At 41.4% G+C, this 12,226-nt stretch overlaps 1 protein-coding gene and 2 pseudogenes across 1 annotated transcript; 2 read left to right on the top strand and 1 right to left on the bottom strand.

Moving 5' to 3' along the window:
- Positions 1–1,451: 1,451 nt before the first annotated feature.
- On the bottom strand, positions 1,452–4,099 carry LOC145975896 (uncharacterized; annotated as a pseudogene).
- Positions 4,100–5,246: 1,147 nt separating this feature from the next.
- Positions 5,247–6,346, top strand: LOC145975894 (uncharacterized; annotated as a pseudogene).
- Positions 6,347–9,237: 2,891 nt separating this feature from the next.
- LOC145975893 (protein CFDP2-like) lies at positions 9,238–10,221 on the top strand. The gene has a single exon (XM_083106653.1). The coding sequence runs from the start codon at positions 9,238–9,240 to the stop codon at positions 10,219–10,221; it is 984 nt and encodes a 327-aa protein (XP_082962779.1).
- The last annotated feature ends 2,005 nt before the right edge of the window (positions 10,222–12,226 follow it).

Genomic DNA, 12,226 nt, shown 5'->3' with positions numbered 1-12,226 from the left:
ATCCTGGCTGGATTATTACAAATTTATTTTTATTTCAAAATTTCTATCTAAACATGTGTATTATAAAGCTAAAGGGGAGAGGACAAATGGTCAAAGATTGTCAAACTGGATGGTGGACGGAGGGAATTTCTTCCACAGGGCTTGAATAGGAACTCCTAATGGAAGATGGGAGCCAGGGAGATACCATGGAATTATAGCATCGGAAGGGGCAGTAGTTAGATAGTGAAGGAACTTCTCGTGGTCCACAGGACCGGGTCCCACGCAGAAAGATCCTTCGGGAATGGAGAAATCGAGGAGGGGGAACTGAGATAAGAAATAACTTAAAGGGTGAGGATGGGGAGGTTCAGGAGTTTCAGGACGGTTAGGATGTTCCGACGAGGAATCGGGAGGGAAGTCGAAGTCGTGGAAATTTTCTTCAAGGTCGGGAAGATCTCTCGCGAAATCTTCCAGAGTCTCGCCGAATTCAGAAAACTCTGAGGAGGTGGAAGGGGAAGGAGGGTCTGAATCAAGGGTGATGACAGATATGGGGGAGGGAGAGGGAGATTCTAAGGAGGGTGCGGGAGAAGGCAAAGGAGAGGGTTCAAAAACAAGGGTAGAGGGAGTAGCTGGGGAAGGAGAAAGTTCCGGTTAAATCGGGGTAGGAGATCTGGGGGATGACGCAAATAACGGCGCGGGGCCCGGAACAGGTGTATTGGAGGAGGTCGAGGAATGCCCTGGGGAGGAGATAGGGCAATAATTCGGTGCAAGGACTGAGGGAGGTTGATTAGGTTGGTGTGTGCTAGTGTCTTTTGATGAGTTATTAATGCCTATACTAGTGGTTGAATGATTTGTTGGACCGTCGATAATGGATTCTGATATAGATTGAGCCAACCCTTCTTTTAACCGTCTATTCCGGCGATTCCGCCAACGCTTTATGTTTGACCGCGGATTGCGAGGCGACACTGATAAAATTGAAGATACGCGATTTAGATACGGTAATTATTAATGAAGACAGATGATCGATCAGGTATATTAGGTCTCTATCAAGAAACGATCTTTAAGGTTTATTTATCGTTCAATCTTTTCATTTGAAATATATCAGATCACAATTTAAAGAAATAATTATATATATGTATATACATATATATATATATATATATGTATGTATAAACGTAGCTAAGTAGTCGTAATAATAACATGAGTGATAAGTATATAAAATATGTATATGTCAATATATATATGATGGAGATATACTACTGATATAAATATAGTTAGGTTTTCTAAAACCCCTTTTTTGTTATTATATATCTTTATTTTATATATATATATATTTTATTATTATTATTATTTTTTGTTTTTTTTATTATTATATATTTTTTTTTATATTGCGGGGAATACATCTCTTGTGACTTTAGTACTTAATTCTACGTGCCCTAGCTTAATTAACATCTCTAAAGTTGTAGTTTCCTCCATTATGTTCGCCCTGTATCGTCAGCTTGACGAGGGCTGCTCCCCTTCCTAAAGGAAGTACAATGTTGATCCAGCCGGTGTGACCTTCGGCTAAGAGCCGGCAAAGTTCTCGGGTTTTCTCTGACCATATCGTCGATCCTGTCGGGTGATCCTGTGTAGGCGAGCCCACACGCAAAGGCTTGCCAAGATAGATCTCGAAATCTATCTTCCAGGTGATAGATTTCGTGCATTGGTCGCCAGGTTGACCAACCGTGGTCGCCTAGACCTACTCTGACCATCCCCGACGCCTGGCTGATTTTCTCTATCCATCCTCGCCGCCAGCCGTTACCCTCTTTGACTACGTCGTCCATTTCCAACTTTATGTCTTCCGGGAAGCAAATCAGGAACTTTCTCCGTCTCGACATACGGAGGGCAAGTTCCTCTTCCAACTCCTGAAGGTCCTGGTCGCCGTTTTTCAACCTGACCCAAAATAATAGGGGAGACACGACCCGGAGGATAAAAACCTCCAGCCAAGATCATGTAAGACTTTCCGTGTCAATGGCTGCTGGTTCCATTTTTCTATAAAAAAGGTTAATTTGTCTTATCATTTGCGATTTTTCCGCCGATTATCTATTTGAGTTTTATGGAAGATAACGTTGACAGAAGGCTGAAGAGAGAGGATATAGGTTTGTAGCGGAATGCTTAAACCTTCATTCCCTGAGGTGTAGAGTATAGGTAGAGTTCTCTTTATCAGAAAGTGATGGATAAATACGGTCTGAAGATCCTTCAGTGTCAGCGGGGTGTTTATTCTTTTGTGGATTCTCGAGTGGAGCGGATGGTTTGTTTGTTGACGGTGGTTGCTTTAGTTTCAAGTGTAATAAGAGCTGAGTGAGAGAATCTCAGATGGTTCCTAGGAAGTATATGGACCAACCATATACTGTATGCAAAGCGTAGCCATGAACTAGAGTATCTAATATCAATTTAAAAATTCTAACGGATAGATATATTCCCATTATTTCAGCGCTGATGTTTCCGAAAATTAAAAATCTATTCCAAAATTTTTCCCAGGTAGAGACGGCGATTTTTTCTATTGCGTCCTTGTCTAAAAGATTGGTAATTGAACCTCCCTGTAAGGATGTAGGTCTTCCCATTATTCCCCTGGCGATGGTGTTAAGTACCGCAGGCCTCTCGGCAGGAAACATAATATGGTCTTTTAGATTTTCCAGATCGTTTTCGCTATATATGCCATTAGTGGCTAGCGAACCAGGGCTAACGTACTTCCAAGTAGGCTTGGTTAGAGATTTCATAATGGCAGGGGGTACTGTATCTACTGGCTTAGGCATAAGTTTATACCATGAATCTCCTAGCAGGTACATTGCAGGTGCAAATGCGTTGCATGCAATTTGTATCCCCTGACGCAGTAATACATGCGTCTGCGGTGTCAAAAAGAATGTTCGATTTCCCCTCAATACAGGAAGTTGACAACAATGTTCCGTTTGAGCAAGTCTCACCTCGACAGGTACGCATTTTACTATGTGGATTACCTCACCGGCTAACAGCGCCATATATCCTGGTCCTTTCATTAAATAATATGCAAATATATCAGGCAATTGAGTTGCTATGGCTAAGGCGTTTTGCAATAATTGTTGCTCCAGATTACATTGTTGTAAAAGTATATTTCTATATAATTCACTTATTTGTGTACGTATATGTTTTTCTACATACACGAATTTAGAATTCATGTATGTGAAAATATCAAGATTTGATATCTTTGATTGCTTTTTAAAAATTTTAATGCCAGGTGATGCTTCAAAAATTATTAATTTTGAATGTTTAGTACGAATTAGAGTATATCCACAAGTAATATATTTCCCTCGGCTGGTTAATGCGAATATAGTGTTTTGTGCTGTTAACGAATAAGCTACTTGTGATTGCTAATTCATGCTGTCAATTATCTTGTCAGCATATCCTTCATACAATACGCCATAGCTAGAAAATTTGCAAGTATCAGCAGGTACGGGATCCCAGAAGGTATCTCCTCCTTCTATATCTAAACAACTTGTAGCGCTGAGTTCACACGCTACTCCAGATCTGAGGTGTACTTTGTTAGTATTTATTTTTACGTCGGCTATGTAATCTTGGAGAGTAATTTTAATACTGCCCAGTACAATGACGTCCGCCCATGTTCCATATGGGTCGGAATACGCGCCTCCGGAGCACGATCCTTCTGAGTCGACGTGACCGGCTAATATTATAGGACGTGTCATGGTTTGATTTGATTTAATCCAGTTATGTAAGTTCCTGACAGTTCATAAGTTCCATAAGTGTGCATACGGCGGCATGCTTCACGAGTGGTTTCTTGTATGAATGAATATTTGCCATTAAAGACATCCATGGTGTGAGAAAACATCCCGCATTTCTTAATTAAGCGATCGATTTCAATTTTACATTGTATTACTTTCACAGAGTCAAATTCGTTAATTTGAAGTAGTTGAATATAAATTCGGCTTGAATTCACGCTTTGCTGGGGAATATCACATTCTTCGATGTTTAGTAATGATAAGGTGGTGAGATTAGCAGACGCCGAACCACAATCGTAGCCTATTATTCCATGGGTGAATTGTAAATTCACAAGTAAGAATGTTAACGTAGCTATTCCCCTGGGATCCATCTGCAAATTTTTCTTATATATATAATGATATAATTAACCTATCTATTTATCGTTCATTTACGTTGTTTAACTATTACTCTTATTATTTAGTTACTACCTAACAAAGGAATATTACATGTATACGTATATACATATAAGGTTATAAAAGGTTTTTTATACCCTTATATATATTTTTATAACTTTATGTCATAAACTTATATTTTGAGATATTTCGGGGTCCGACCTTTTCGAGCAATCTGTGTATCGTAGCGAGATAACAACACATTTTTGAGGTATTTCGGGGTCCGACCTTTTCGAGCAATCTGTGTATCATAGCGAGATAACAACACATTTTCAACCTTAGGTTCAGTTACAAAAAAAATTTTTTTTTTTATGCCCTCTCTGAAAGTTTGTTGGTTGAATATAAGAAGGATTGAAGTGCATCAGATCATAGTACGTGATTTGAAAGCGCATCGACACGTCGGTATAGCAAAAGTATAGTCAAAAAGTATAGTGTTCTGTCAGAAAGTATAGTGTTCTATCAGATAGTGTGGTAATATATATTGTGTGATTATATATATAAAATGGAAGACGAAGATCACGCGTTGTCAGCTGACAGTGATTGCATTAGTGACTGCAGTGAGAATTCGACGGAATTCAGAGAGAAAATAGTGTCTGTTGCAGAAATTAATGCTCTAAACGCACGTAGTACAAAATTTTATATCATATACAGTTATTATTCCACGGGTGGTGCTTTAGCTGTATGTGCTACGTGTATGATTGCATTACAAGACGTGGATAGCCAAATGATGTGTGCTGTTCGAAAGCATATAATTGAGACACTTCATGCAATGGATGGACGATTTTGCCCCAATTGTAAGGATCCGTTGTATCTAACATTTCCGTGTAAATGTGCCCAATTTGCACGCTGTGAAAAAAAAACATTGAATAAGACTGTATAAAGTATGCGAGCAACGTGAGAAAAAATTAATTTCATCATGTTCTCTTATAATTATGATTATAATTATACTGTGCACGCTGAGTATTTTGATTCTGAATATTTTGATGATTATAAACTTGATGTCGTCGATACTCTGGAGGATAAAAAAAAATCACGTGTAAGTGCTCTGTAGAAAACTGTGACGTAGTGTGAAAAAGACAGGAAAAAATGGAAAACATCGAGCAGACTGAACGTGATCTGATAGAGCAATCTCGCCAAATTGCCACCTTGGGCGAGTATTTTGCATGGCTGCAGCGTTGCGAGGACTTTATTAAAGAGCTCGAAGAACGCAATCGTGTCAAGCGTCCGCGACTCTCGATCGGAAGTAGACAATCTCTGGTGGCTAAAATCGCGCGACTCGAAGGTGCAAAAACTCAATTGCAGAGACGGTTTATACCCAGTGGTGGTGATTACAGCGGCGACAATAACGCGGAAAGACTCGTTTGGCGAGAGATCGATACCGCGTTCGATAACCGTATTCTGATCGGTGCTGTGATTAACGCAAACTATATCGAACCTCGTCAATTTCTCGAGGATGCCAAAGACATCGTGCTCGAGCAAGTGCAAGACGTTATAAAAAGACACAACACTGTAAAAGTGAATACTGTATTTAATGGTGAATTTGTGTCGGGTGATAAGCGTGCAAATAAAAATATCAATACGAGAAACTGTGAACTCTTTCGCACATCCGATTTACACGAGTGGTTCGAGCGCAGCGTTATCGATCCCACTCTAGCATCGCTGGAAGAATTTCAGAAACGCGATAGCGGGTAGGCATTGTCGCGAATACAGAATTTGACTGTAAATATGAATAAGTATAATCCTATGCGCGCGGGAGTCACATTAAATTGCCGCGGGAGATTATGATGAAAAGAGCGGTAATAAACATAAAATCAAAAGACAATGCGTGTTTCGCGTGGGCAGTGGTCGCCGCCTTATACCCCGCCGAAAGGAACGCGGAACGGGAATCCTCGTATCCGCATTACGCGACAGTGCTGAATCTCCGAGACATTGAGTTTCCAGTGACTGTAAATCAAATTAAGAAATTTGAACTTGTCAACGATATTTCGATCAACGTTTACAGCATCGAAAGCGAGAACATTGTTCCACTACGACTGACAGAGCAGAAGCGGGATAAGCACGTTAACTTGTTGTACGTGGAAGACGGCAACAACGTTGGACATTTCGTTTGGATAAAGAATCTATCCCGGCTCGTGAGCTCGCAACTGAGCAAACACAAGAATCAAAAATATATCTGTGACCGGTAAGTTTAATTTATACAATTATAATTTATATAATTATAATATGGATTGTTTAAATCTTTAAAAAAATTTTCTTTTACAGATGTTTACACTACTTTAGTTCGAATGACAAGATGCAGTCACATACGGTAGACTGCGGGGAGATGAACGACTGCGCTATCCGGTTGCCGGGCGATAAGGACAAGTGGCTCGAGTTCAACAACTTTAATCGGAAGGAGCGGCTTCCATTCATCGTATACGCCGACTTGGAATGCGTTTTAAACAAAATGGAGGAAGAAGAGAACGCGTACCAGCACCATCGGGTATTTAGTATAGCGTATTATGCACATTGTTCGTACGACGAATCGTTATCCGTTTATAATTCTCGCCGTAGCGCCGATTGCGTTTCGTGGTTCGTCGAAGGCCTTAAAAATTTAACGATTCATGTAAAAAATATTTTAACCACTAATGTCCCTATGGTAAATTTAACGTCCGAAGAATGGGAAAAATTTTATCACGCTACTCAATGTCATATAAGCGAAAAATCGTTTGCGCAAGACGATACACGCGTACGCGATCATTGTCATTTGACCGAGCGGTACAGAGGTCCCGCGCATTCAAATTGTAATTTAAATTATAAAGAATCTTTTTGTATTCCCATAGTTTTTCACAATTTATCCGGTTACGATGCACATTTTATTATCGAGGATATAGCTACGGCGTTCGAAGGGAAAGTCGAGTTACTTCCAATAACGAAAGAAAAATATATATCGTTTACCAAAAATGTTGACCTTAAGGAAGACAATTGGAAAAATCAAGTAAAATTACGTTTTATCGATTCATTCAAATTTCTTGCATCGAGTCTCGACAAATTAGCATCATTTTTAGATAAAGATAAGCTCAAAATTTTAAAATCGGAATTTCAAAATTTATCAGCCGAAAATTTCAATTTATTAACACGGAAAGGTGTCTTTCCGTATGAATACATCGACTCTGTGGACAGGTTGCATGATACGTGTTTACCACCGCGCGAATCATTTTACAGTTCCTTGACCGGCGAAACTATATCCGAGAGCGATTACGCGCACGCCGAGAACATCTGGACGCGATTCTCCATTCGAACGCTAGGCGAATATAGCGATTTATATCTTAAAATCGATGTCTTGTTATTAGCCGATATTTTTGAAAATTTTCCCGATAAATGTATCGAAAGTTATGGACTCGACCCCGCGTATTACTATACTCTCCCCGGATACACGTGGGATGCCATGTTTAAGCATACAAAGATTACGTTCGAATTGCTTACCGACATCGACATGGTTATGTTTATCGAACGTGGTATACGCGGCGGTCTAAGTCAATGTTCCAACAGATACGCTTGTGCTAATAACAAGTACATGGAGTCGTACGATCTATCAAAACCATCGTATTTGATGTATTTCGATGTAAATAACTTGTACGGATGGGCAATGTGTCAGCCGTTGCCCTATACAGATTTTCGATGGGTCGATGACGTGTCGAATTTTGACGTATCATCGATCGCGCTAGATTCGCATACAGGCTATATCCTCGAAGTCGATCTCGAGTACCCGCAACAACTTCACGATGCGCACACTGACCTACCGTTTTGCCCGACACGCGACAAACCACCTGGCAAGCGAGAGCTCAAGCTGCTCGCAACGTTATACGATAAGAAGCGTTACGTGGTACACTACCGCAACCTGCAGCAGTGTATGCGTCACGGTCTTCGTATAACAAAAATACACCGAATATTACAGTTTTCACAATCTCCCTGGCTTCGAAATTATATAGAACTAAATACACATTTTAGAACATTGGCTAAAAACGATTTCGAAAAAAATTTATACAAACTGATGAACAATGCAGTATTTGGTAAAACAATGGAAAATGTGCGTAATCATGTTGATGTAAAATTATTAACAAAGTGGGACGGACGATACGGTGCAGAGGCAATGATTGCAAAACCAAATTTCCACAGCAGAAGTGTCCTTTCGGAAAACTTAATCGCTGTGGAATTGCGCAAACTAGAGGTAAAATTCAACAAACCAATTTACGTGGGTATGTGTATACTCGACATATCCAAGACATGTTTATACGAGTTTCATCACGAGTACATGTCTCCCCTGTATCGCGATAAATGTAAGATCATGTATACCGACACGGATAGTCTCATCTATCACATCGAGTGCGTCGATGTATATGATAACATGAAGCGCGATATCGCTAGATTCGATACGAGCGATTATGCCGCGGACAATGCGTACGGTATGCCGCTTGTAAATAAAAAGGTACCGTAATATTTTATATTATATTCTTATTGCTGTTTCTACCTGCGAAAACCGTTATTTTCGGGAGAGTTAGGGTGGGGATAGCCCTTGCTCTTCTTTGTCCGTTTGATTCACTCCACAGTCAAACAGCAGCTGCCGTTATAACGAGTTGTTCAGTGACTAGTGCAGATAATATTTTGGAAACATGCAAGAGCCAGGCAGTAGTGCAGAGAAAAATCCATCTGATTGTGAATTAGAAATAAAAGAAACGAACGATGAGACGAAAAACACCTTTACTAACGCTTTTACATATTGTAAAAGTTTATTGGAGGCGCTGCCGGGATAGTGATGTGCAACGTGATGGTGGATCTATGGAAATGACACCTCTCACCTCTCATATCCCTTCTCCCCTCTACCTCTACGTGGTTGCGCTACTAATCCATGTCGGAGACCGGGAATATCCCGGGGGAAGACATGGAGACAAAAAGAGAGAGAGCTGGCCCTCCAGGTTGGGGGTTGATAGGCCAATACCCTATCTTGTAAAAACATATTATTAGCAGACAGGAGAAGGAGCCTCGGAATGGACGGACTAACCGGAGACGGAAATGGCTACGAACCAGGAATAACGAAATGAAATTTGCGACTTGGAATGTCAGAAGCTTGTATAGATTAGCGGCGTTGCAGGAAACCATGGACGAGTTAACGAGATACAGAGTGGACCTGTGTGCCTTGCAGGAAATAAGATGGCCCAACAAGGGAATCCTAAACAAGAAGAATAGTACTCTGTTTTATAGCGGTAGCACGGATAGAAGGAATCTGTATGGTACTGGCATATTCGTGAGCAGAGCACTGAGCAGCAGAGTAACCGATTTCCAAGCAGTCAGCCCCAGAATCTGTAAAATTAGAATAAATATGGAACCGCACAATATAACAGCAATTTCGGTCCATGCCCCAACAGAGGAAAGAGAGGAGGAGGAGAAGATGGATTTCTATGCAGACCCAGAAAAGACATATGATGAAGCACCTAGCTTTGACATGAAAATCATCCTTGGGGACTTTAACGGAAAAATAGGCAAAGAAAAAATATATCATCCAACAACTGGCAGACACAGCCTACATGACAACACAAGCAGCAACGGAACAAAACTGATTGAGTTTGCAACAGCAAAAGGAATGGTCATATCCAGCACCTACTTCCCACATAAAAGAATTCATAAGGGAACGTGGAAATCGCCGGATGGTCGTATAGTGAATCAGATTGACCATATGCTGGTGGACAAGAGGTATGCATCACATATCATAGATGTAAAAACAAAAAGAGGAGCCAATGTGGATTCGGATCATTTCCTGGTGACTGCAAAGGTGAGAACCAAAATTGCCCATAGAAGGAGGAAATCAGAAGAGCCGAAGACAAAGATATGGAACAGTGAGAGGCTGAAGGATGAGGAGACGCGTGGCAGATTTGAAGAGCTGGTGGAAGACAAACTAAGATCTAGCGAATGGAACCAAGAAGAGAATACAGAGTGTCTATGGGAAAAACTAAAAACTAGCATACTTCACACGGCGGAAGAGGTATTGGGCGAAAAGCCGCGAAGACCTCGACCAATGGTTTGATGAGGAATGTGTGGAAGCCATTAAACGCAAGAATCATGCCAGACAAAGGCTTATTAGCAACGGAACGAGAGGACGTGAGGAGGAATACAGAGAGGCAAGACGAAGGGCAAAAAGACTGCTGAGAGGGAAAAAAAGGCTGCACTATCGTGAGAAATTAAAACACCTGGAACAAGAAGGCAGAAATGGAGGGAACGGAAGGAGCAAAAAATTCTTCAAGGAGGTAAAAGAGGCTAAAGCAATCTTTACACCACAATGCAAATTCATAAGAACAGCAAATGGCACCTTAGCAACGGACCAAGAAGCGATAATGCAGGCATGGGTAGAACACTTCGCCAATGTCTTCACGGGCGAGAAGGACAATATGGAAATAGGACAAGCTTTGGAACAGGGAGACGAGAACTTTAAGCTCCTACCCTCGCTAGAAGATGTGATGGGCGCGGTGAGGGCTCTGAAGAATGACAAAGCTCCGGGAATAGATGCGATAACCGGGGAGATGCTGAAGAGCGCGGGAAACACAGCGCACGAGATACTGCATCGGATTGTAAAAATAATATGGCAAATAAGAGGAACACCACCGGGAGACTGGACAATTGGAATAATAAATCCCATACCAAAAAAGGGAGACATAACAATCTGCCAAAACTACAGAGCTATAACACTGCTCTGCACCGCCTATAAGGTAACTACATCTATTCTAAGGAAAAAATTGGATTCGATATATGGACAAGCGTTGGGTGAATACCAAAGTGGGTTCAGGAAGGATAGAGCGACCACAGATCAACTGTTCACCATGAGATGCACATTGGAAAAGCTATGGGAATACAACATCCCATCATATCACTTGTTTGTTGACTTTAGAACAGCATACGATAGCATCATCAGAGGTGAAATGTGGAAGGCATTAGAAGAACTGGGTGTGCCAGAGGAGCTGATATGAGTGTGCAGATTGGTGATAACAGAATCGAAGGGAAAGATCAGGGTCAACGGCAAAACATCAGAGACCCTAAGAATAGACAGGGGAGTTAGACAGGGCGATGGATTGGCCCCAACGCTGTTTAACTTGGTCCTAGAGGCAGTAATGAGAAGAGCGAACATCAGAAGGAATGCTACGCTGCTGCATCATAGTTACCAGATCCTGGGATATGCGGACGACTTGGACATAGCAGGAAGAAGCCTGAAAGCGGTAAAGGAGACCTTTGAAGCAATCGAGGTGGAGGCAAAAAAGGTTGGATTGGAAGTAAACGCAGAAAAAACAAAGTTTATGGTGGTGTCCAGATACCAAAATGCAGGGAAAAACATCGGAAAAACACTGAATTTAGGACAGTACTCGTTCGAAGTGGTAAAGGAATTCACGTATCTAGGTTCTGTCATTTCGTCAGAGAACAACGAATCACTGGAAATCGGGAAAAGAATAGTTAAAGCCAACAGAGCGTACTTTAGCCTCACCCCCTTACTAAGATCCAAAGAACTCTTAAGAAAGATTAAGGTAATAATCTACAAAACCCTGATAAGGCCAATAATAATGTACGGATCAGAGTGCTGGGCATTGAAGCAGGCAGATGGCGCGAGACTGGGCACCTTTGAAAGGAAGATACTGAGAAGGATATTCGGCGCAAATAAGGTGGGCGAGAATGAATACAGGAGGAAACGGAATGACGAACTGTATGAGTTCTTTGGGGACATCGACGTGATGGCACATATCAGAAGCGGCAGACTGAGATGGCTGGGACATGTGAGCAGAATGGAGGAGCATAACCCATGCAAAAGGATATTGTTTGGTAATATACACGGTGGACGACCCAGGGGCAGACCGAGAAACCGGTGGTGGAATGCAGTCATGGATGACTTAAAACTACTGAGGTTAAGAGACTGGAAATCCGTAGCTGGGGACCGTGACAGTTGGAGGACGATTCTCTATGAGGCCAAGGATCTCTTTTGGTCCGTCGAGCCATAGAAGAAGAAGAAAAGTTTATTGGAATCCGAGAATCTTCTTACAAATACACCT

Source organism: Camponotus vicinus, unplaced genomic scaffold, assembly GCF_025532165.1.
Source record: "Camponotus vicinus isolate PSW18456_S1 unplaced genomic scaffold, iyCamVici1.0 SCAF_8, whole genome shotgun sequence".
In the NCBI taxonomy this organism is placed as follows: domain Eukaryota; kingdom Metazoa; phylum Arthropoda; class Insecta; order Hymenoptera; family Formicidae; genus Camponotus; species Camponotus vicinus.
The sequence above is the reverse complement of the archived record's forward strand: the minus strand, read 5'-3'. Positions and strand labels throughout refer to the sequence as shown.

What these genes read in the sequence shown, in the direction of transcription:
- LOC145975893 (XM_083106653.1), top strand. Translation starts at nt 9,238, where the DNA reads ATGAAATTTGCGACTTGGAATGTCAGAAGCTTGTATAGATTAGCGGCG.